The sequence below is a fragment of the Lagenorhynchus albirostris genome, chromosome 1, assembly GCF_949774975.1.
Source record: "Lagenorhynchus albirostris chromosome 1, mLagAlb1.1, whole genome shotgun sequence".
NCBI classification, from domain to species: Eukaryota; Metazoa; Chordata; class Mammalia; order Artiodactyla; family Delphinidae; genus Lagenorhynchus; species Lagenorhynchus albirostris.
The window spans coordinates 61,465,396-61,490,882 of NC_083095.1; the positions used below are offsets into that span (position 1 = coordinate 61,465,396).

Genomic DNA, 25,487 nt, shown 5'->3' on the forward strand with positions numbered 1-25,487 from the left:
ATTCAAATAGCACTAGATTACTAAAAAGTATATCCACGTATGATAATCATGTATCTGCAGTAGTCATCACTTTGGAAAGTTCTATGCAATGTATGACGATTAGCTTAGATTTTTTTTTTTTTTTTTTGCGGTACGTGGGTCTCTCACTGCTGTGGCCTCTCCCGCTGCGGAGCACAGGCTCTGGACGCGCAGGCCCAGCGGCCACGGCTCACGGGCCCGGCCGCTCCGCGGCATGTGGGATGCTCCCAGACTGGGGCACGAACCCGTGTCCCCTGCATCAGCAGGCGGACTCCCAACCACTGCGCCACCAGAGAAGCCCAAATTTTTTTCCATACCTATACCTAGGACTGTTTCCTTTAGGAATTATAGCATAATACAATGAAATAAAACATAAAATTTTCAGCTCTCATCCTATTCAAATTTATTTATTTATTTATATTACTTTTATTACTGATGCTAATAATAGTACTACTTATGTTAACCTCCAGGTTTCTTTTGGTCTACAGTTTGCCTTCTAATTTTAATAATCTCTTAGGAATATGCATCTTTTTCTCTTCATAAATAGCAGCTGCCACTTAATTCAAGTTAACGTAAATACACAACCAAAAATGCCAGAATAAAGACTATGCAATTATTACATAACTTAACCTAGAATTTTTATTTTAGGTTCTATTTTAAATAGTAATAGCCATAACATATAAAGCACATAATATCTGTCCCCTAATGCTGGTAATAAATTAGCACTCATAATGGAAGCTGTCTTTAAAAGATTATGTTACCTTTGATTTGCAAATATACATCTAAATAATTATATACTTAATTTTACTCATACAATAGTAAATTCCTCAGGGTAACTGAAAAATAATCACAGCAATTCTTTTCTTTCCCATTTATTGTTCTGGTCTATATATAAATTCAAGAGAAATAAAGAGAAAGTGCATTAAAGAATAATAGCAAAGTTATTACACACCCACCACTGAGAATTTCAAAATGAAGCTAAATACATTTTGTAGAAAAATCTGACTTCAACCGTATCTCATACTTTATAAACAGGTTAAAATTATTTCCACATCAAAATGTCACCATTTTTCTCAACATTGGTAGATGATTCTGGCTTAATGACTTACCCTGCTAATGACATATTTTTTTCATAATCTGCAGCAAAAAATGAATTTAAGACAACAAAGTACAATACAATCCTCTTGATAGCACACCTTTTTTTAACTGTACAATAACAACAATGATGAATCTTTTATGTTTCCTGTGGATATGTTATGTTTTATTTTTAACCCATTAATGAGAGCATAAGCACCTTGAGGGCAGGGACCCCTACTATGTCACAGGCACTATGCTAGGAACTGGGGCAAAGACAAAAAAAGAGAATGAAAAGTATCTTAAGAAGAAAAGATAATTAGTAGAATTGAAATAATGTCCTTTTTCATAATTACAGGATCTATATTAAAATGAAACAGAACTTTTGTCATGATATGTACTCTTTACTTGTTACAAGTTCTAGTAGAATATATTTTCTTCCTCTTTTTTTGATGTAAGTAACATTTTAAGTACTCTTTCAATTCCCAAACATATTCACATACCTTTCAAGGAGTGTCAGTTCTGTGCGTTACTAATATTACAAGTCATTTAGAAAACTATTGTAATAAATATTGATGCAAAGAAAAAGCCCATTATTTAATTTCTTTTCTTTCAGGGTGGCCACTTTTTATTAACTACAGAAGGTAACAACATATTTTGAAATCAGAAACAGAATGAACATAAACCTAAAGTTATTATTATACCACCACTTGAAATTCAGAAAATATGTTGTTTTCATGTACACATACACGAGATAAAATAATACCATAACAGAAGGGTGCTGTATCTGTGTTTAAAGAACGGGTTGTTGGCAAACACCACAGCTCACTTCTGCTGAAATGTACACAACTGATATATGCAGCACAGAAAGCTGGCACCAGGGCTTACAACCTTAATTTGCCTGCAAGAAGGAATGGAGATTTACCTTCAGAGCACGTTCTTGATTGTTTTCAGCAGTCAGATGTCTCATGTTGTTTGCTGAAGTCTGGTTCTGCTCTTTCAGATGATGAAGCTCCTGCTCTAGCCGTTTGCACTGCCACAGGGGAAGAATCCCATTAAGTAAAGGAGTTATAGCATTTTTTTCACCAACCCACATGAATTAATGTAAATAATACCATTGTATTCTCTAAAAGACAGAGTATCCTTTGCAATAAGAATAGTAAGTTAAAAGTAATGTTGAATATGAACAAAATAATATTGTTTATAATACTCTGGCAAATTCAATTGCAATTTTCAGTTTGACTTTTATTAATCTAAATACTACCATATAAATTAGAAAAATACTTATTTCTTATACAATTAAGATCAAACTATATTTAAAATTATTTTCTTCATTAGCCAAATGGCTTTCACTATGTATCTGCTGGCTGAATAAAAGTATACTTCTAAAAATCACAATAGGTTCTAAATAAAGTACAATATGATATTTGTGATGACTTCTTATTAATTTTTTAAAATAAAAAAATATATGAGATTTTTCAGATTTTTTGAAATATATAAAGAAACAGTTGAGTAGAGAAAAAATAACAGCCAGAGTGCTACATGACTAGGAAACAACTAAGGAAACAAGTGTTTTTAATTCCTATTTTGACTAAACCTTACTTTTAAGTAAAACAAGGGATAACAAAGACGTGAAATGACATTTTGACCTACTGGTAATATATAAAAATGTAAGTAAAAAAGAAATTATAAACAAAAGCATAAATGGGCTAATAGAAGCATCTATGTTCAAAAAATCATTGAAATGTCATGCCACTTGAAAACAAAATCTTAATATAAATATATGAAACATTTTACACAATAATTGTACAGAATGTAAACTGATATGCTGCATATCAGGACCATATGAAGATACAAGGGTTATTGGCAAAGGAATAAAGTACTAAATCTATCATTCAGTAAAATATTAAAAAAACACTCCTTAATTTATCTATTTTTGAATTAGGATATTTAACAACCGATAAGTAAGTATACATACTGATTCAAGTCTAGACAAAGTTACTTCTACATTACCTGACAAATGGTTAACTGTCATAATGAATTAAAAATCATTATTATGATACAAAATCAAGATGCAGTCATAATCCAAATTGGCATTTTTTAGTGCTCTAATGATGATTTCTGCCTCTGACCTCAATATTACTCTGCAATCTGTATCAGTATTTCCCAACTCTGAGTAATATACAAATTCTTTTAAAAGAAAACGTCTTATCAAACTCCCGATATTCACTTAAATTATATACGTAATGATGTTTACATACTAATGACATTTTTAAAAATTATGTGCCTAAAACCTTTGTGAGATGACATCATTTGGACTTTATTTGGAGGGGACACATGATTTACATATTTGTATTTGTCCCTTTTTAGTTTGTAACAATTAAAATACCTGGTCACAAATGCAATCAAAATACAAATGTGTTTAGTGAAGACACAAATCATGAGGCATGAAAACGAATAAGACATAGAAGCATTACAATCTACTAGACATATTCTCGATTAGAATAATCATCTACATTTTCAATTAATTTTAATACAAACGATTACATACTAAGTATTTAGAATGATTTAATACGACCTATAAGGTTACAAAGGTAGGGTAGATAATTTTGGCCGTGGGAATAAAAAAATGTTTCATGGAGCAGATGACATCTGAGTTGGGCTTATTCTGGATACATAATTTTATAAGCTGAAAGAGGAGAAAGAGGAAGAATATAGGAGAGAAAGACTGAAGATAGAAATATCAGGGGTCAAGTGAGAAAGCACGGTCATGAGTTTTCTGACCACCTATTTCTTAGTGTTTCCAAGTAAATCAGAAATGATCCAAAGATAGAAACTTCTTTCTTTCTACATGATACACACAGAAAAATTCACTCACTCTTGCTCAAGAAATAAATGTTGAATTTATTTTCATTTCTTCATAAAGTCTAAATTTAACACTGACCTGGGAATCAAGCTATGGCAAGCCAATAATAACTTTGAACTGAATAAAACCATACACAAATGCTCTGGTCAAATACACGTTTGTGACTTATACATATTCCCGAAATTGCATATTCTGTGTAATTTTTCCTAGTTTGTTTTTTTAACCAAACTCCTTAACTTTGAAATTTATTTTGAATATTTATTTATTTGGCTGTGCTGTGTCTTAGTTGCAGCACGTGGGATCTTTAGTTGCAGCATGCAGGCTCTTAGTTGCAGCATGCATGTGGGATCTAGTTCCCTGACCAGGGATCAAAACCAGGCACCCTGCATTGGGAGCGTGGAGTCTTAACTGCTGGACAACCAGGGAAGTCCCTGAAATTTATTCTGAAGCAAAGAGATAGAACTATTTTTTCATTACCAAGTGCTACACTCTATTATTGTCACATTATGATTTTACATAATATTTGTAAAGTAGATAAAGATCCTACCCTTTAATTTACATCTCAAATTTTCTTGACATTGTCACCAATTTAGTCTCTATACATCTTTATATTTAAAAATTTAATTGTCATTTAAATATAAAGAAAAGACAGGGAATAATACAACAGAAACTGTTGTACTGATCACTAGTATTTACTAAATGAAAAATAAATTTGCTATAATTCTTTCAGATTTTTAAAATATAAAACATTAGAACTTTATCACAAATTTTTCCTTCACCCAATCTTATTGCCATCGTTTTCTCCAAGGAACCCCTATTTTGAAGTGCATTTTCATTCAACCAATATTTGTTAATAAGCACTTACTCTGTGCTAGGCATAATTATATAAGCTGGAGGGTTTGGAATAAAGAAGGTTACCGAGTAGTCCAGGAGAGAGATGAGATGGCTCAGACTAGGATGGTAGTGAGCAGCAGTCCCCAAATTCCCTTTACGTGGTGGTCATTCTTCTCTTCTTGTTTCTGACTTTAAAAGGAATGCTTCTATCATATAATCATTTAGATGAATTTTGTTAGATGTCACTGGTTACATCCGTTTGAATATGTGTATATGTGTAGGAAAAATAGATACCTTAATTTGGTTTACAAATATTTTATATATCAGATTGCTGGTATGTTCCTAAGTGAGACAGACCTGTAGTTTTCCTTTTTTGTGCTATCCTTTCCAGTTTTGTTATCAAGGTTGGATTAGCCTCATAAAAAGTATTTTATTTTTGGAAACAGTTTATATAAAATTATCTATTCTTATAAGAATTGGTAGAAGTCCCCTATCAAACCATCTTAGCTTTCCTTCTGGGTTTAAGTTCCTCTTTTCAGAGCACAGCTTTTAAAAGATCTCTCAGGGAGACATTCTGCCTAAAAATGTGATTATTTTGTTCTTGAGACACTCTTTACTGGATATAACAGTTATGACAAAAGTTGTATCTTCAGCACTTTGAAGATACTGTTCCATTGCAGTCTGGCATCTATTGTTGCTAATGTGAAGTCACTATTAGTCTGATAACCATTCTTTTATAGGTTTGTCTTTTCTTAATGGTTGCTTTAAAATCTTCTGTAGTTTAACTTTGGAGTTCTTCAATTCTACAATATGTCAAGAGGTGGATTTATTTTAATCTTCTGGATACTTTCTAGGCTTCCCAAACCTGGAAAACTCACAGCTATTATATTTTGAAATGTTACCTAGTTCCCATTTTGAAACCCTTATAGGTCATATATTAGATTTACTCATATTCCTTTCATATCTTTATTTTTTAATTTATTTTTTTATATTTATTTTTGGCTGTGTTGGGTCTTCATTGCTGCGCACGGGCTTTCTCTAGTTGCGGTGAGTGGGGGCTACTCTTCGTTGTAGTACGCAGCCTTCTCATTGCGGTGGCTTCTCTTGTTGCAGAACACAGGCTCTAGTTGCGTGGACTTCAGTAGTTGTGGCTCGGGCTCTAGAGTGCAGGCTCAGTAGTCGTGGCACACAGGCTTAGCTGCTCTGTGGCATGTGGGATCTTCCCGGACCAGGGCTCAAACCTGTGTCCCCTGCATTGGCAGGCGGATTCTTAACCACTGTGCCACCAGGGAAGTCCCTCCTTTCATATCTTTTAATCTCTATTTCATATTTTAAATCTCTCAGTATGTGTGTGAATTCTGAGCATTTTTCATTAGTGAACTGAGATTCCTGATTCTATCTTCAGCTGTGTCTATCCCTTCCTCTGTTTACTTATCTTTTAATTTCAATGACTATAGTTTTCACTTCTAGATATTTCCTTGTATTTTTTCAATTCTGTCCATCTTTTTTTCACAGTGCTCTTTTTTTACATGTATTACTTAATGATTTCTCTGTTTAAATACACATATTTTATACTCCTTCATATTTTCCTATTATCTCAAATTGTTAATGGTCTCTTTTAATTGTGTCTCACAGTGGACTGTTTTCTTATGTGGGGAATCCTGTTTTGGTAGTTTTATATTAACCTGTGTGTGGAAGAATTGCCCAGACTGGCTTTGCATTTGCTTCTTGTGGGGGTGACCCAAAGTTTTTATTCACCTAGGACAGGTTTTTGCTTTTTTAAAAATAAATAATTTATTTATTTATTTATTTTTGGCTGCATTTGGTCTTCGTTGCTGTGCGCGGGCACACACCCTAGTTGCAGCGAGTGGGGGCTACTCTTCGTTGCGGTGCGCAGGCTTCTCACTGCGGTGGCTTCTCTTTTTGTGGAGCACGGGCTCTAGGTGAGCGGGCTTCAGCAGTTGTGGCTCGCAGGCTCAGTAGTTGTGGCTCGTGGGCTCTAGAGCGCAGGCTCAGTAGTTGTGGAGCATGGGCTTAGTTGCTTTGCAGCATGTGGGATCTTCCTGGACTGGGCTCGAACCCATGTCTCCTGCATTGGCAGGTGGGTTCTTAACCACCAAGGAAGTCCCTAGGACAGGTTTTTATGTTAATGTCTTAGTTTGTGAATCCTCACCATGATGGTTATTATATTTAGTGTCCAGCCCTTTGATTTCTCAGTATAATTGTCCCCCTTTGCTCAGTCATCTCCAAAGACAAATTTCCTTGTCCCTTTCCTAAACCAGTAAGTTGTCTATTTTTCCTAGATTCCCTTATACTAAAGAGTTGTTCTTTATATGGTTCTGGATATACATGCAAGGGTCTCCATTCCGTTCCCACCTCAAGTGGTCCCATCATCATTCCTTTTAAGGGCAATAAAACCCAAGTTCCTAGCCCTTGGGATCTATATCTGGTCTTATATTCCTAGTTAACTGATATGTTTGTAACTCTTTAGGTTTCCTTTTTTGTTTTTGGCTTCCTCTTCATTTTTAATCTTCACAGATTTTCTCTTTCATTCCTTCTGAAAAGATCGGGGGGAGGGTACTCGCAGGCCAATTTTTATATGAAATACTGTAACCAAAGAGATAAATATAGCTTAATAAATCTATTTTTGTGATGAGGACATTTATCTACATTGCATAGTTGGGCTCAGTTTCCATGGCCATGCAGTACAAGAGGGACAGAAGATAAGGCCCAGGGACCACTCAACGTGGCAAACTGTCCCAAAGTGCCACACTTTGAGGTGTTAAATGATTTTCCATAATTTAATGAATGAAAAGAAACAAGACAAATGCTATGGAAGAAGAATGTCCCTAAAGTAAGTAATATATAATTTATTCTATAGTTTCAGACAGCTTCGTTTTAAACTGACACAATTAATAATAACACAATATCTTCTGTGTTCATATTCTGCCAAACATTAATGTTCTTGAAAGTTCTAATGTGTGAATTAAGACCTAGGAGGTTTTATTTTTTGTATTTTTTGTACTTAAAAATTTTTAATACTCAAATTGAACTTAAGTAAATGCTATCTGTATATTGTCAGTGTCCTTGAGAACTAGGATTCTCACCATAAGAGACAAAACATACAGATAAAAAACAAGTTAACTAAAAACACTTTAGTTCAGAACTTGAGTTGGAAGTATAAATATGAAGATACAAAGTTTTGCCTTTAAAAACTGTGTGTGTGTGTGTTGTTTGTCCATTGAAAAAGGCTAGAAACAACAGGAGACCCAGTAGCAATGAGTACTCCTAGCACCTACACTGTGGGTTCCAAGTACGATTTCTTACTAAAAATAAAGAACTTCATGGATATATATTTCTTACTAAAAATAAAGAACTTCATGGATATATATATTGACTCCAAGACTAGGACAAGAAATGTACAATGTGATCCAAGAACATATGTTCTTGGCGGAAGTTTTGTATTAACTATCAAAACTAAGGAAGTACCAAAGAAACTCAGAGAGGACTCATGAACTAACTGAAAATCTCCCCCACTAGCTAAAGACAAGACAATCTAAGCATCAGATTAATATACTAAGAGATCTAGGCACTGAGATCTGTTAACAACATAGTTTTTTCACAAACCGACATATGTTTCCAGATGAAACAACACAAACCACATGTAAAATAGTCTTGTTAATAAAAACTAATCTAAATCTGATCAAGCCTCTAGATCAAATCACCATACTTACAAAAGACAGAAGAGAGGAACATGTTAAATGATACTACAGAGATGCAATGAATAAACTGGGAAATGCTACAATTGACATACTTTGTTTAAAAAAATAAATTCCAAGGGAAAAAAGAGACAGAAGGGAATCTATAAATTTTAAAAAGGCTTAAGAGTCAATTCAATCATTTGCAATGTGTGATTCCTATTTAGATACAGATTCAAAACAAAGAGAAAACGTTAGGATATTTATGAGATCATTGGAATTTGAAAACTAATTGGATATTTCACAATATTAAAGAACTGTTTGTTAATATTTTTGGTATGATAATGGTACTGTAGTTATGTTTTAAACAACTGTCCACATCTTTAAGAAATACACAATAAAAGTTATAGATAAAAAGGACATTATGTCTGGGATTCCCTGAAAGATAATAATGAGGAGGAGTAAATGAGTGGGGCATATAGATAAAAAAGATGGACAGTTGTTGTAGTAGGGTGAAAACATCACATAGGTTCATGATTCTGTGCTCTGTAAGATCACTAATAAGAAGAAAAGAATTAAATTTGCCTCTGCAAACAAACAAAAGTAATTCTACAATATGAGTGAGCTAAACACATAAAATATATCAAAATTTAATGGCAAATTTTTATTAAAGGATTTGACCCATATTTACTATAAGATCTGTTTTCATCAGTAATTTCCTTTTACTCATTATTGTGAATTCTGAAGAATTGTATCAAGCAGAAAATATAGTTATGATTCTGTTTTATTTTATGTTTACTTCCTGAAAGATTAACATGCCTTAAGTTTTTAACAAAAAGAGGGAATTCCCTGGTAGTCCAGTGGTTAGGACTCTGCACTTTCACTGCTGAGGGCCTGGGTTCAAACCCTGGTTGGGGAATTAAGATCCCACAAGCCATACAGGGTAGCAAAAAAAAAAAAAAAGTTTTAACAAAAAGTTCTCTCTAATATTGTCTAGGTTTTTAACAGCTGCTGTTTCTCCTCCTGTACAATCTCCTTTCAGTCACAAATCATGTTGATTGCGTTACAATCAAACATCTTCCCACTTGGATGCTATACAACTCTTTCCTTTGCAGACAAAAAATAATACCAGACTCTTCCAGTCAAAACAGAAACTAAACTTTGGTGTCAATGTAAATTATGTACTTTGAACTGCAGACATTTGGAAGCACTTAGGATTATATAAGTTTTTTTCCTTTTCGTTTAGAAGAATTTTAAAAAATCACTTGATTTTAGATTTAAAAATAATAAATAGAATGTTTTTCTCACATTACAATAACTTGGAATAAAGAGTTTCCAAATTCAGAACGGTAACTTGTTTCTTCAAAGCCCTGGCAAAATATCAACAACTTGGTTAAATGAATAATTTATACCATACTGAAGTTTAAAAAAACCAAAGATTAAAAAAGAAAAACAATAATTATGTGAATGAGTCTCTGAAAACACATATGCTACAGCTGATACACACACGTGTGAGTGTGCGTGCACATGTACACACAGACAAAACATAAATTATTTAGTAAACACTCATCGAGCATGCACTAGGCAATATTATACCACCACTTACCAGGCAACATGCCAGAAAATAAAACGTTTCTACATATTTATATATATGATATCTTAATTATATTTACATATACCATTTCGAAAATACCATATGAAAGTAAATAACTAAGGATTTAATAACAAATATAGTAATTAATATTCTTTTTTTTTTTTTTTTTTTGCGGTACGCAGGCCTCTCACTGTTGTGGCCTCTCCCGTTGCGGAGCACAGGCTCCGGACGCGCAGGCTCAGCGGCCATGGCTCACGGGCCCAACCGCTCCACGGCATGTGGGATTTTCCCGGACCGGGGCACGAACCCATGTCCCCTGCATCGGCAGGCGGACTCTCAACCACTACGCCACCAGGGAAGCCCTAATATTCATTTTAAACAATTAAATTGTTCAAAAAAGATTAAAGAAACATTTTAAATCACATAGTAAAAGTATTATTAGTAAACATGACAATTATTTTAAAAGGTGTCAACATGTATGTAGGTACTTGTTTAGTATGCTATGCTATTAAAATACTATTTTTGTAATACTGTTTAAGATTATTACATTAGTATTCATAAAAAAGCTATTCATTTAAAAAATCATGGTTTACATCTCTGTTTCAAAATAAAGGTTAACAAATATGATTGATAGTCAATCGACTCTTAGTGAGAATTAGTATGTGCCAGGCCCTGTTCTAAGAACTTTACATGTATTAAATCACTCAATCTTCATGTGGACCCTATGAATTAGATATTGGCCTGTTTGGTAGAGAAGGAAGCAGAAGCAGAGAGCAATACATACCTTCTTTAAAGTCATGCAACTGATAAGTAGGATTCAAATTCAGGCAGAATCATTGTTTATCAACAACATTTATAAGGAACACACATAGGAAAATAGTAAAAGCAATGGAAATAGCTAGAACTACAGAAAAAGTTGATGATGACATTTTAAAATTTGAACTTTGAGCATTTAGAGATACAGTTAATTTTTAAAGTAGTACATAAATCTGATATAACGAAGTACACAACATAGATCAGAGTGGAATATGAACTAGCCAGTATACAGGATTACTACATTTAAGTCAGTTCATTCAGACCTAATCAAGTCTAAGCTAAATTAATAAAAACCACCTTGGCAATTATTTCTCACCTTTTAATTGCACATTCTATGGCTAACATAGTATCTGAAATCATAATGTTCTTTTTAGGACTATAAAACAAAAAATTGCTATTATTTTATTAATGTTAGAAGTATTTTCTTTGAAATGAAGGCCTTTATAAAAGCTACATACATATATATGTATACATAAATATACACACACACATTTTTACACCTATATTAGTATGTTAACAAATATACTTATGTATGCATATACAAAACCACACATATATTTATACATAATTATACATATACATTTATATGTATATTTACGTATGCATATGCAAATAGACCTGATATCATCAGGTCTTCACATGAAAATGTCCAAAATATATATTTTTCCTTCATATAAACTGCAAATTCCAAGAAGGTAGAGCCCACAGCAAGGTACCTAAAACACAGGTGATATTAAATATGTATTTATTATATTAATGTATTCCCTGCTTATAAATGGCATTTACCCAATCATCCTTGCTAAACTTGAAAATCATTTTAAGCTTCCTCCCATCTTTATCTTAAAGTTGGAGTCAGTCCTATTCCTTCAACATGCTTTATTCTCTATCCCCTATGTCATACCTTTCATTCAGCCTCTAAGTTTCTCATTAACTGGCAAGTGTCATGGCTTCAGTCTGAAGCCCTTCCAAACTATCCTCTATTTTGGTAGTTCTCAAAGCTGGCTGCAAAACAATATCATCAGGGGAATTTTAAAAAAGAATGTGTATGTGTATGTATATGCGCACATGTTTTCAGGTTGCATCTCAGAGCGAATAAATACTCCAAAAAGCTATTTCTAAAATACAACTCTGATCACACTAACTCTTATCTACCCTATCTTGATATACTTTATTGGTTCTCTCACTGCTTACAGAGTTAAGTTTTGGAGAATGACAGTGGTGTTTCATGAGCCAGACCCATTTCATATTTTCTCATTCCTCCTTAATTATACACTTGCTCTAGTTCAGACATGATAAATTATCCACAGTCCCCAAAATATGAACATTCCTTTCAACTTTCATGCCTTTGCACAAGTTTTTATATATATATATATGACTTATCCACTTATCCATAGCACCAGACCCCATCTTTCCACTGGGATGCCCTCCTGAGGAATACCATTCCCTCCTTGCTTCTACGGACTCACTGCCCTTCCTTTATGTTCTCATCTGCAACCATCTGCTTAGCATTCTTGGTCACATCCACCTACAATCCCAGGGACAAATCCAGCACACAGTTTGCTGAAGCTATATAATGCATGCTTAATAAATAAATGATGTGAATTTTGTTTAAAGAAATCTTATTTTTCATATTAATTTCCTTATAAAATTATAGGCATGTGCCACTAGACAATATTTAGGCTATCATATACTGTATTAATAAGCATAAATGCAGCATAAGAATATGGAAATCTGAAAACATTATACTTAAACAAAAATAACTAATTTTTAAATATAGAAATATGCAAAATGTTTTGATGATGATATATAATAGTTCCATCACACCAGAAAGGACTTGGTGCTTCCAATCTGCCCCCATAGCCATAGGCTACCATTGTTCTGATTTGTAATTTTGTGAATTATTTCACTTGTTCTTTAACTTCAAAAAAGACAATGGGGCTTCCCTGGTGGCGCAGTGGTTGAGAATCTGTCTGCTAATGCAGGGGACACGGGTTCGAGCCCTGGTCTGGGAGGATCCCACATGCCATGGAGCAACTAGGCCCGTGAGCCACAACTACTGAGCCTGCACGTCTGGAGTCTGTGCTCTGCAACAAGAGAGGCCGCGATAGTGAGAGGCCCGCGCACCGCAATGAAGAGTGGCCCCCGCTTGCCACAACTAGAGAAAGCCCTTACACAGAAATGAAAACCCAACACAGCAAAAATAAATTAATAAACTCCTATCCCCAACATCTTCTTTAAAAAAAAACAAAAAAACAATGAAACCTTTAAGTTGTAATCCTTTGACTTTTTTCAATCAACATATGTATTTGAGATTCATCTATGTTTTTCTGTGCATGAGTGGTTCATTCTTTTCAGGCAAAATAATATTCCACTGTATGAATATACCATAATTTGTCCATATTCCCACTAAAGAAATGACAGTTGAGTTGTTTTTGGTATTTGGATATTATGAATGAGCTCCTATAAACATTGCTCTAAAATTCCTACAGCATGTATATGTTTTCATTTTCCTTGGGTAAATACCTATAAATGGAATTGCTAGGTCATGAAGTAGATATTGCTCAAGTGTGTAAGAAACTGTCAAGCAGTTTTCAAATCCGGTTGTACCATTTTACATTCCCATTAGCAATGGATCAGAGTTTCAGTTGCTGCACATCCTCGCCAACATTTGCTGTTGTTGGTCTTTTTAATTTCAGATGCCACAGTGCATGTGATATGGTATCACATTTAAATTTGTGTTTCCCCGTTCACAAGTTATAGTAATCTTTTCATGTGTTCATCGGACATCTGTGAAGTTTTTTTTCCAGTCTTTGGCCAATTTTTTTCTTGGGTTGTTTCTTTTTATTATCAATTTGTGGGAATTATTTAAATATACTTAATGCAAGCCCTGTGTCAGATACATGAATTGCAAATATTTTCTCCTAGGTTATGGCTTAACTTTTCATGTTCTTAAAGTTGGTTTTTGACAAGCATTAGTTTTAATTTTGTTAAAGTCAAATTTATCAATTTTTTTGTTATGGTTGGAGCTATTTCTGTCCTTTCTGAAATCCTTGCCTAACTCAATATAATAAAGATATCTACCCATGGTTTCTTACAACATCTTTAAGGTTTAAGCTTTCTTATTTAGGTCTATAATCCACCTTGACTTTATTTTTGAGTATGGTGTGAGGGAAGAGTCAAGTTTCCTTTTAATTCTATACTGACACCCAGCTGTTCCACCACTATTGTTGTAAATACATACCTTTCTCCAGTGGACTGACCTGATGCCTTGGTCAAAAATCAAGAGTATCACAAGCAAAAGAATGAAGTTAGACAACTTTCTTAGGACATACAGAAAAATTAACTTAAATTTGATAACAGATCTAAATGTAAGAGATAAAACTATAAAAATCTTAGGAAAAAACAGGAGTAAATCTTAGTGACGTTGGCTTCGGCATAACTTTCTAAGCCTTCAAGTGACAAAAGAAAAAAGATAAATGGGACTTCATCACACTGAAAAACTTTTGTGTTGCATATGACATCATTAAGAAGTGAAAAGATTACCCACAGAAAGGGAAAAATATTTCATAAATGATACATCTGATTTTAAAAAAAACCTTGTAGCTACAACATATAAAGAACTCTTACTACTCAATAATAAAAAGAAGAATAACAACATAACCAAACAATGGGCAAAGGACCAGAATAGACATTTCTTTAAAGTACATAAACAAATGGCCAATAAGCACAAAAGGTAGTCAACATCATTAGCCATTAGGGAAATGTAAATCAAAACCACAATGAGGAGAATGACACCTGCAAGATGGTGGACAAACAAGCTCCAGGCCCTAGTTCCCCAATGGAAAAAAAAGTAAATAGCATATGGATTAAAGCTTCGTGGGAATTCTAGAAAACACTTAAGGATCAGCAGCAACCAAATAAACCCCCAACCAATTTGACACTCTTCAAATTGGTAGGAAAATTTGAAGCATTTTTACTTGCTCCTCCTGGACTGTCTCCATGGCACATCATAGTGATGTCAGTTGGGAGGAGGCTACCCAATTCTCAGTTCCTCCTTTGGATGGAACAAAAGAGAGGCACTTGTTTCCAACATACTGGTCTGTCTAGGGGCTGCCCCAGGCACTTGTTTCTGCCTTTCCTGAACTGAAGTACTTATGGGAACGATGGCATGGTTTGGATGTTAGGTTGGAGGTTACCAAAAGCTGTAGTGATTGAGAGCTATGGGGGAACTGTAGAGCCGTGCTGTCTGGAGTCAAGAGATTATTAGCAGAGGACTCCAATACATACCAAAGGCTTTGTGAAGAAGCAAGTGTGAGACTCTAAGAGAAATAAGACATTTAAAAGTAGACAAGTATACAGAAGAATTGGAATAAAAGTGCACACATGGGCCCAGGGAAGATACATCTCCAGAAAAGGCTCAAGAGGATCTTCAGTCATCAGAGCAGGCTGATTAGTGAAAGTCTTCTGCACAGATCCAGTCTACAGAGAATGCGAGATGTGGGTATTATTTCAAATGCCCAATTTTCAACAAAAAAAATCAGAAGGCATACAAAGAAACAGGGAATTACAGCCTATCTGAAAGAACAAAATAAATCCACAGAAACCAATCTTAAAGAAACACAGTTCTCAAACTTACTGGACAAAGAGTTTAAACCACTGTCTTAAATATGATCAATGAGCTAAAGGAGAACATGAACAGAAAACTAAACAGTATCAGGAAAACAACACATGAACAAAATGAGGATATAAACAAAATAAAAGAATTATTTTTAAAAAGAACCTAACAGATATTTGGGGCTGGAAAACACAATATCTGAATTGAAAAATTCACTAGGGTGGTTCAACAGCAGACTCAAACAAGCAAAAAGAATCAGTAAACCTGAACAAAGATAGTTTGAAATTATAGTGTCTGAGGAAAAAATAATAAAGAAAAGTAAGTAGAGCCTAAGGGACTTATGGTTCTATCAAGTGGACTAATATACACATTATGAAATTCAAAGAAAGTGAAGAGAGAGAGAAAGAGGATAGAGAGCTTATTTAAAGAAATAATGGCTGAAAACTTCCCAAATTTGAGGAAACACAGGATATAAAAACACATGAAACTCAATTACCTCCAAGTAGGATAAATATAAAGAGACTTGTACCAAGATACACTATAATCAAACTGTTGAAAGTCAAAGACAGATAATCTTGAAAGCAGCAAGAGAAATGCAACTGTTCATGTACAAGGAATCCTCAATAAAATTATCAATTGATTTCTCAGGAGACACTTTGCAGGCTAGAAGGCAGTGGGATGATATATTTAAATTGCTGAATGAAACAAACAAACAACCAACCCAGTCAAATGAGGATTTCATATCTGGCAAAAATATCTTCAAAAATGAGGGCAAAATTAAGACATTCTCAGATAAACAAAACCTGAGGAAGTTCATTAACATTAAATCTGCTCTAACAAAAAATGCTAAAGAGAGTCCTTTGAGTTCAAATGAAAGGACAGTACAGAATAGCTAAAAGCCATGTTAAAATACAAAAGTTATCCAATAAAGTTAAGTACACAAATATAAAAAATCTTTATTACTGTAATTTTGGTTTGTCACCCCACTTTTTATTCTTTTATAGGATTTAAAGACAAAAGCATAGTATACTTAGAAATCTATGTTAATGAGTACATAATATATAAAGATGTAATCTGTGACAACAATAACATAAAGTGGGGGGGAATAGAGCTTTAAAGGAGTATAGTATTTTATGTGATTAAAGTTATCAGTTTAAAACAGATTGTTATAACTTTTAGGATATTTTATGTTTCCTCATGGTAACCACAAAGAAAACACTTACAGAATATACACAAAAGGAAATCAGAAGGGAATCAAAGCACACTATAAAAAATCAACTGAAAACCAAGGAAGGCAGTAAGGGCTGAAATGAGAGACAAAGAAGCTATAAGATGTACCAAAAACAATGAATAAAATGGCAATAGTAAGTCCTTTTCTATCAGTTATTACTTGAAATGTAACCAGACTAAATTCCTCAATCAAAAGACAAAGATTGGCAGAATGGATTAAAAAGCCAGAATCCAACTATATGCTGTCTACAAGAGACTAACTTTAGATCTAAAGACATGCATGGGTTGAAAAAGATATTCCATGCAAATGGTAGCAAACAGAGAGCAGGGGTGGCTATACTAACATCGAGCAAAACAGACTTTGTCAAAACCTGGTACAAAAGACAAATAAAGACAATATATGATAAAATGCTTACTCCACCAAGAAAACATAACAATAACATGGAGGCTTCACACTTCCTGATTTCAAAACTTATTACAAAGCCACAATAATCAAAAGAGTGTGGCATTGGCATAAAGACAGACATGTAGGCCAATGGATTAGAATAGAAAGCCTTGAAATCAACCCTTGTATACATGGTGAAAATTTTTTTCCCAAGGTTACCAACACCATCCAATGGAGGAAAAGACAGTCTTTTCAAGAAATGGTGCTGAGAAAACTGGATATACACATGCAGAATAATGAAGCTGGACCTCTACTTTACACCATATACAAAATTAACTTAAAATGGATCAAAGAACTAAATAAATGTAAGAGGTAAAGCTATACAACTTCTAGAAGAAAACATAAGGGAAAAAGTTCAGGATACTGGGTTTGTCAATGACTTCCTGGATATGACACCAAAAGCACAGGCAACAAAAGACAAAACAGATAAATTGGACATCAAAATTAAGAACTTTTGTGCATCAAAGAACACAATCAACAGACTGAAAATGCCTCCTATGGAACAGGTGAAAATATCTGTAAATCACATATGTGATAAAGGTTACTATCTAGAATACATAAATAACTCACATAACTCAAAAACAAAAACACCAAACCTGATTAAAAAGTGGGCAAAGAACTTGAATAGACATTTCTCCAAAGAAGATATAAAAATGGCCAATAAACATATGAAAAGATGTTCACCCTTACTAATCATTATGGAAATACACATCAAAACCACCTAATATACTACCTTACACCTATTAGGATGGCTATTATAAAACAAAAAACCCAGAAAACAAGTGTCAGTAAGTATATGGAAATTGGAAGCCTTGTGCACTGCTGACGGGAATGTAAAATGATGCAGCCACTATGGATAACAGTAGGACAGTTTCTTAAAAAAAAGTAAAAATAGAATTACCGTATGATCTAGCAATTCCACTTCTGGGTGTATACTCAAAAGAATTGAAAGGAGGGCCTCAAGATATATTTGTACACCATGTTCACAGCAGCATTTTTCACAATAGCCAAAAGGTAGAGGCAACCCAAGTGTCCACTGATGGATGAACAGATAAATATAACGTGGTATATACATAAAACAGAATATTATTCAGCCTTCAAAATAAAGGAATTCTGACAAATGCTACAATATTGAGGACACCATGCTAAGTAAGTGAAATAAGCCAGTCATAAAAAGACATATACAATCATCAAAATGTTAAATATAGGGTTGCCATATGACCCAGAAATTCCACTTTCAGATATACACCCAAGAGAAATGAAAATATACGTCCACACAAAAACTTTAAATGTATGTTCAGAGTAGAATTACTTGTAATAAACACAAAGCAGAAATAAATGTCCATCAACTGACAAATGAATAACAAAATCTGGTATATCCATATTATTACTTGGTAACTTAAAAAGGATTAATTTAGCAATAAAAGTACTAATACATGCTACCACATGAACGAACTTTAAGTGCATTATACAAAGTGAAAGAAGCTAATCAAAAAAGACCACATATTGTATGATTCCATTACATAAAATGTCTAGAATAGGTAAATCTATGGAAACAGACACTAGATTACTGGTTGCCTAGGGCTGGTGGAGGACTGTTTTGGTGGAATGAACGGGAATGACTAATAATGGGTATAGAGTTTCTTTTAGGATGATAAAAATATCCTAAAATTGTGAGAATGTACAACTCTGTGAATACAGTAAAAATGCTGAACTGTAACTTTAAATGTGTGAACAGCATGCAAATCTCAATAAAGCTATTAAAATGTAAAAAAAATTAAGGGACTATATACAAGATCTGTTTCTGGGCTCTCTATACTGTTCCACTGATTTGTGTATGCAGAAAGCACTGTCTTGACTATTGTAGTTTTAGAGCAAGTCTTGAAATCAGATAGCATGAGTGCTCTAATTTCATTCTTTTACACTATTCAGCAATCATAATTGGTTCTCTCTGTAACTGCTAGACAATCTAGACAAAATCATTAACATTGTAGAAGCCTTGACTTTTCATTCACTTTGACCTAAGTGAAATTTACAAAACAATCAACAAATGCAGAATACACATTCTTCTCAAAGGAACAGTAAAAAAAGACTATGCTGGACCTTAAAATATATCACAATAAATTTGAAAAGATTGAAATCACAGAGTATATTTCTGCTCACAAGGGAACTAAATGAGAAATTAACAAGAATAAGATATCTAGAATATCCCTAAATATTTGGAGGTTAAACATTGTTAGACTGCCTGATATTGTTCCATAGATCACTGAGGTTGTATTCTTTTATTTTCATTTCTTCCTCCTTTCTTCAGGTTAGATAAATTCTAGAGATCTGTCTTCAAGTTCACTAACCTTTCATTGTATGGTCTCTAAACTGTTATTAAGCTTGTCCACTGAAGTTTTCATATCAGGTGTTACAGTTTTAGCTTTACAATTAAGCTCTTTCTAGAGTCTCATTTCCTTGCTGATATTACCCATCAGTTCACTCACTGGGATCACCTTTCCTTCAAATCTTTTAAGGAACTTAGAATAACTTCTTCAAAGTACGTTTCTGCAATTTCTAACATATTGAGGTATGTCAAGACTTGTTTCTGTTGACTACATTTTCTCTGGACTGTGGGTCACATTTATCTGCTTCTAGTGTTTTTAATTATATGCTGGTCATTGCAGGTGGCTCATTGTAAGGTACCTAGATTATGTTGTTTTTATTTGAAGAATGTAAATTTTTCCTCTAGCAAAGAGTTAAGTTATTGCTGGATTCCTTTGCACCTATCAAATTTATTTTTATAATTTATTTGAGCAGGTCTATTCCAGTTTTGAACTTAATCCTAGGGCCTGACCCTTAAACTAGAGCTGCTCTGTCTGATATGGTAGCCAGAAGGCACATGTGGCTATTAAGATTTAAGTATACATTAATTAAAACTAAATAAAATTTAAAATAAATTATTCTTTTGCACTAGACACATTTAAAGTGCTCAAGAACCAAATGTAGTCCATGGCTACCAAACTGAACAATGCAGAGACATTTCCATTATTGTAGAATGTTCTATTAAACAGCATTACATTCAGGCTTGGTCCTTAACCCAAGGAAGCATCAATTGAATGACCAAGGTTCTCAGCAATGGACTTACTTCTTTTAACTCACAGCACTCTGGCAGTGCTTTTAAACCACTTGTGTGCAAGCCCTGTGCATGCACTGCAAAAGTCTTGGACAAGGACTGAAGGTGAATAAACACACAGATACCTGGTGTTTCCACTCTAGCCTCCCTCCAAACATATGGGCATAGTTTCCTCTGATCTAATATCATCTCCTGCAAGTTTCAGCTATTTCAAATACCTGGACTTAAATTTCTTCTTTTTTAGTGCAGCAAGACCACTGCTCTGCCTGAGTTCTACCTTCCTGAGTCAGCAAGAGTAACTCCCAGGCACAATACCAGGGAAATCACTGAGCTCACCTCTGTGCATTCCCGAGCAGCCTGTTGTTCACACATTTTTTTCCAATTTTATAATTGTTTTTTGAGAGAACACAAGATTGGTAATGACAAGATTGGTAATTGACATGACAAGAAGTCTCTATTGCTTTTCAAGGGACCAAAAGCAATTTTTCCCTAATAAGGAAAAGGTTCCTGCAGTATAGACTGGAATAATAAGTTTTCATTTATTTCAAACTGACTTGACACCCAATGAAACTCTTCCCTTCCAATTTCCTATAACTTTCAATATATCTTTTCCTAATATCTGTAAAACTGGTTATTTTCTATAATAGTCAACAGAAAATGAAATTAGGTACATAAATTCCTAAACATTTCCTTAGTAGAAATTTCCCTCCAGGTTTTGCAATAATATGTAAATGATAATAATTACTGAATTATGAGTAAACTAAAAGTAAATTAGTAATAGTGTTTACTTAGCTTCTAATAACTAGACACTGATGACCTACCAAATGTGATTACTGAAGTGGAGAGTTATGAAATTACCTTTTCTGGATTTTAATTAGAACATAACTAGAAATGATTACCAACATTTGAGCTGTTAATAACATAAGAAACTAAAAGAGATTAAAAATGCAAGTAATACTTCCCTGAATTAGAAAAGTAAGCCAAAACTAACTTATCATTTGTCCATTCAACCTACCCCTCTCTGATCTCTCTTGCCCAGTATCCTAATTCTCTGGCTGTGTATTCTAACTGGCTGTGTATAATGGCACATTGTTCTGGGAGTAAAAAAAGGGAAGAGTAGGCTGATAAATCCAAGGGGGTAATCTAAACATGTTGCCCAAAAAATGAAGAAGGGAGAAAAATAAAAGCCACCGAGTTCCTTGATTTCAGTAGTATCTGCTGTGCTGGAAAGAGGCATCCCTCGCACCATACCTACAACTTCTCAGGATATCAATCTGCTGGGGTAGCCTTCAGGTCTAATAAAAAGAAAATGGCAATCTAACACTGAGGCTATTACATCTCACATCTAATGTATGCATTGTTTATTATGTCAATAATTACTAATTATATGGATTCATAATTACTTAATACATTAAAGTTGAATTAGAAATGTGTTTATATAAAATTTAAGAAAAGTTGCTTTGTACTTTCCAGCTGTTTTAGGATGATCACCTAAAATCTTAAATAGATTTGAGATTACAATTCTAGTCATTAAACTAAAAGTTACAGGGACTTCCCTGGTGGCACAGTGGTTAAGAATCCACCTGTCAATGCAGGGGACACGGGTTCGAGCCCTGGTCCAGGAAGATCCCATATGCCATGGAGCAACTAAGCCCCTGCGCCACAACTACTGAGCCTGCGTTCTGGAGCCCGTGAGCCACAACTACAGAGCTCACCAGCCACAACTACTGAAGCCCGCGTGCCTAGAGCCCGTGCTCCACAACAAGAGAAGCCACCATAATGAGAAGCCTGCTCACCGCAACAATGAGTAACCCCTGCTCACCGCAACTAGAGAAAGCCCACACCCAGCAACGAAGACCCAACGCAGCCAATAAATTAATTAACTTAAAAAGTTAAAATTCAAAGTTAATAACACTTCCTCTTCAATTTCAATAATAAAAACTCTAGAACTGCTTTGAATTTTTGTTTTGTTATGAATTATATCAGAAAAGTACCGCATTTCTAGTTTAATAGGAATAACCAGAAATAATGAATAGTGTAACAATATTTTATAACTGAAATAATTAAAATAAAGATAACTATAAAATTACTACATAAAAGAGATCTAATCTAGCTTATGCAATTTCTATAATCTCTTCAGTGCTGCAAAGTCATTTATTTCTAACATGATGACTTTACTTCTCTGGCTAATGCCATGACTAGGATATGGTACTGTGATCCTTTTTGTACAGTTATAACCTTGTAATGCTGAACCTTGTAGTTAGCTAATGGTCAGGAAAACAAAATTCAGTAAATAATACCATTGTAATGAATTGGTTCTTAAGTAAACTTCAATGGATTTTCTCCAAATCCACAAACAAACAACAGTATAACCAAAATGTTAAGTTGGCAGTTATTGCACAAAATAATAGAGATGCTTCTTACACTATTGTAAAACACAAGGCAGAGTTCAGGAAATAGTATTAGTACACACCGGATGATAGCCTCAGTTTAATAGTTTATTAAGCTCTTTTTTCAGTTTTTGGATTCCTGGAATCACAGATGCCTCCTTCTCTTGGTTTGAAAACTTTGTCTGTTTGCTATTATAAATGTTGTAATCTCAATAGAACTGTCAATTACTTAAGTGCTCATTCTTAATTTTCTTCTTGTATAATGTGTGTTGTCCAAACGTTGTTAAATCCTAACAGAAGCCACTCCAACTTCTAAGATTACAACAGGATAAAAACTAAAAAATTGTGTGATAAAGCAAAGTATCAACAAGTTGAAAATTATATAAAAGTCATTCTCTTTGAGAGATAAGACTAATTATCTTTGAATATGTAAATATAACTAGTGTTCTCCATAGGAAACCAGTAAATACTTGTGGACTGGTTTAGTGACTACTATAAGAAATGCTTTGGAGGGCTTCCCTGGTGGCGCAGCGGTTGAGAGTCCGCCTGCCGATGCAGGGGACACGGGTTCGTGCCCCGGTCTGGGAAGATCCCACATGCCGCGGAGCGGCTGGGCCCGTGAGCCATGGCCGCTGAGCCTGCGCGTCCGGAGCCTGTGTTCCGCAACGGGAGAGGCCACAATAGTGAGAGGCCCGCGTACCAGAAAAAAAAAAAAAAGAAAAGCTTTGGAAACTTGGGACAATTCTCAGGACACTTCCTAGTTTTTCAATGGAGTCAATCATTTCACCTATTTTTATTTATTTATTTGGCCATACCAGGTGGCTTGCAGGATATTAGTTCCCCAACTAGGGATTAAACCCATGCCCCGTGCAGTGGAAGCACAGGGTCCTAACCACTGGATCACCAGGGAATTCCCCATTTCACCGATTTTAAAAAAAAATGTTTAAATGTTCTTGAAACTGTTTTATTAATACGCATATGCAAAGCCAGGAACATCATCCAAACTATTTAGCAGTGATTAACTTAAGAGCAATCTCAGTGAAAAATAAGTCTACATTATATTCAGCTCCCTAAAGTCAACTAAAACTTGAATTCTCTTCTGGCTTAGCTCTTTCTCTTACCTACCCTCCTCGTACTTTTGGCATTATGCAGCTTGGAAGTACTTTTTTATTGCCAAGATACTTCCATACATTCTTAAGCTTAATCCCTTTATTTCCTCAGCTCAATATAAAACCACCTCACTTCCAGTGACACTTTTGTCTGCACCCTCTCTAGTACAGCATACTCTTCTTTCATATACTGTTAGTTCAGAGGCAGAAAAAAAGTACATGTATTTTTCCTGGTTCCCAACTGTCATTTCCAGTCCACTAATCCTTCTTTAAACAACCTTTTCAATTTTGAAATTTCTGTTATCCATTCATAATGCGTGGTCCACAAGCTAGTAGTGGTCCGAAACTGATACTGCCATGAAGCTAGTACTAAAATTCAGAAGAAGAAATTAAACATTTTATAGGAATTTCACAGAGCAAACTTTATGGCTTTGAACCCATTAAAAGAATGCTTGCTTGAATCCTGCATGTCTATATATTTCTTCGTTTCATTTTTTGATGTCATTTTTATTATGTTATAAAGTAGTGGTCCATAACACATTGGAAAAACGTTTTTTTAAACTGGTTTTCACCACAGACAGTTTGAGAAGCACTGATTTGGATGACTTGCTTCTCATCTGTACCACTGTGATTTCACAACAAAGGTTACTTTCCCACATTAAAACTTTTTTTTTCTTGTCAATATTCTGGACAAAAAAGCAAGAATCACCAATACAACACTGTAGCCTCACAATTTCTTGACTCATCTATTCCAATAAAATTTACCTTCAAACAATAACCACAGCCATATCCTCTCTTTAGTCCTCTTTAATCCTTAACTCTGAAACTCTGCTCTTGGATCACAAACTTTCATTCTCCTACCTTCTTACCAAAACTGCTCTTTACTGTTCTTACTAGAATAAACACTTTGTCCAGATATGGATTTGCTTCCCTGAATGCAATGCTTATTCAAAAACAGCCATCCACGGACTTACAGAATGCCGTACATATCACCATGAGATTCCACACAGCATTGTTCTGATCAAGGAACTCACTTCAAAGCACATGAAGTGTCGCAATGGGCTCATGCTCATGAACACTGATCTTACCAAGTTATGCATCATCCTGATGCAGCTAGCTTGATAAAACAGTGGAATGGATTTTTGAAGACTTGATTATAGTGCCAGATATGTGGCAATACCTGGTGGGGCTAGGACAAGGTTCTCCATGACATTGTATATGCTCTAAACTAGAATCCAATATATAGTACTTTTTCATCCACAGCCAATATTCACAGGTCCAGGAATCAAGGGGTTGAAATGGGAGTGGCTTCATTCATTATTACCCATAGTGATCCAATAGCAAGATTTTTGCTTCCCATCTCTGCAAACTGAGATTCTGTTAATCCAGGGGTCTTAGTTCCAAAGGGAGAAAAACTTCCACCTAGTGACATAACAAAAATTCCATTAAACTGGAAGTTGAAACTGTTACCTTGTCACTTAGGGCTCCTCATGCCTCTGAATCAATATGTAAGGAAGAAGGTTAATGTACTGGTTGAGGTAACTAATCCTGACTACCCACGGGAAACAGAGTTGCTACTATACAATGGAGGTAAGGAGGAATATATCTAGAATACAGGAGACCGCCTGGGGCATCTCATAGCCATCTTATGTATTATATCCATCTATATCTAGTGACTAT

At 34.6% G+C, this 25,487-nt stretch overlaps 1 protein-coding gene across 6 annotated transcripts in view; it reads right to left on the reverse strand.

Annotated features, from left to right (window-relative positions):
• MIPOL1 (mirror-image polydactyly 1) overlaps window positions 1–25,487 on the reverse strand; it is a 327,507-nt gene that overhangs the window by 153,783 nt on the left and 148,237 nt on the right. For all 6 annotated transcript variants that reach the window (XM_060143284.1, XM_060143302.1, XM_060143275.1 and 3 more), the window contains one exon: window positions 2,018–2,125. In XM_060143284.1, the coding sequence (XP_059999267.1) occupies window positions 2,018–2,125 (108 nt within the window). The remainder of the gene's footprint in view (window positions 1–2,017; window positions 2,126–25,487) is intronic.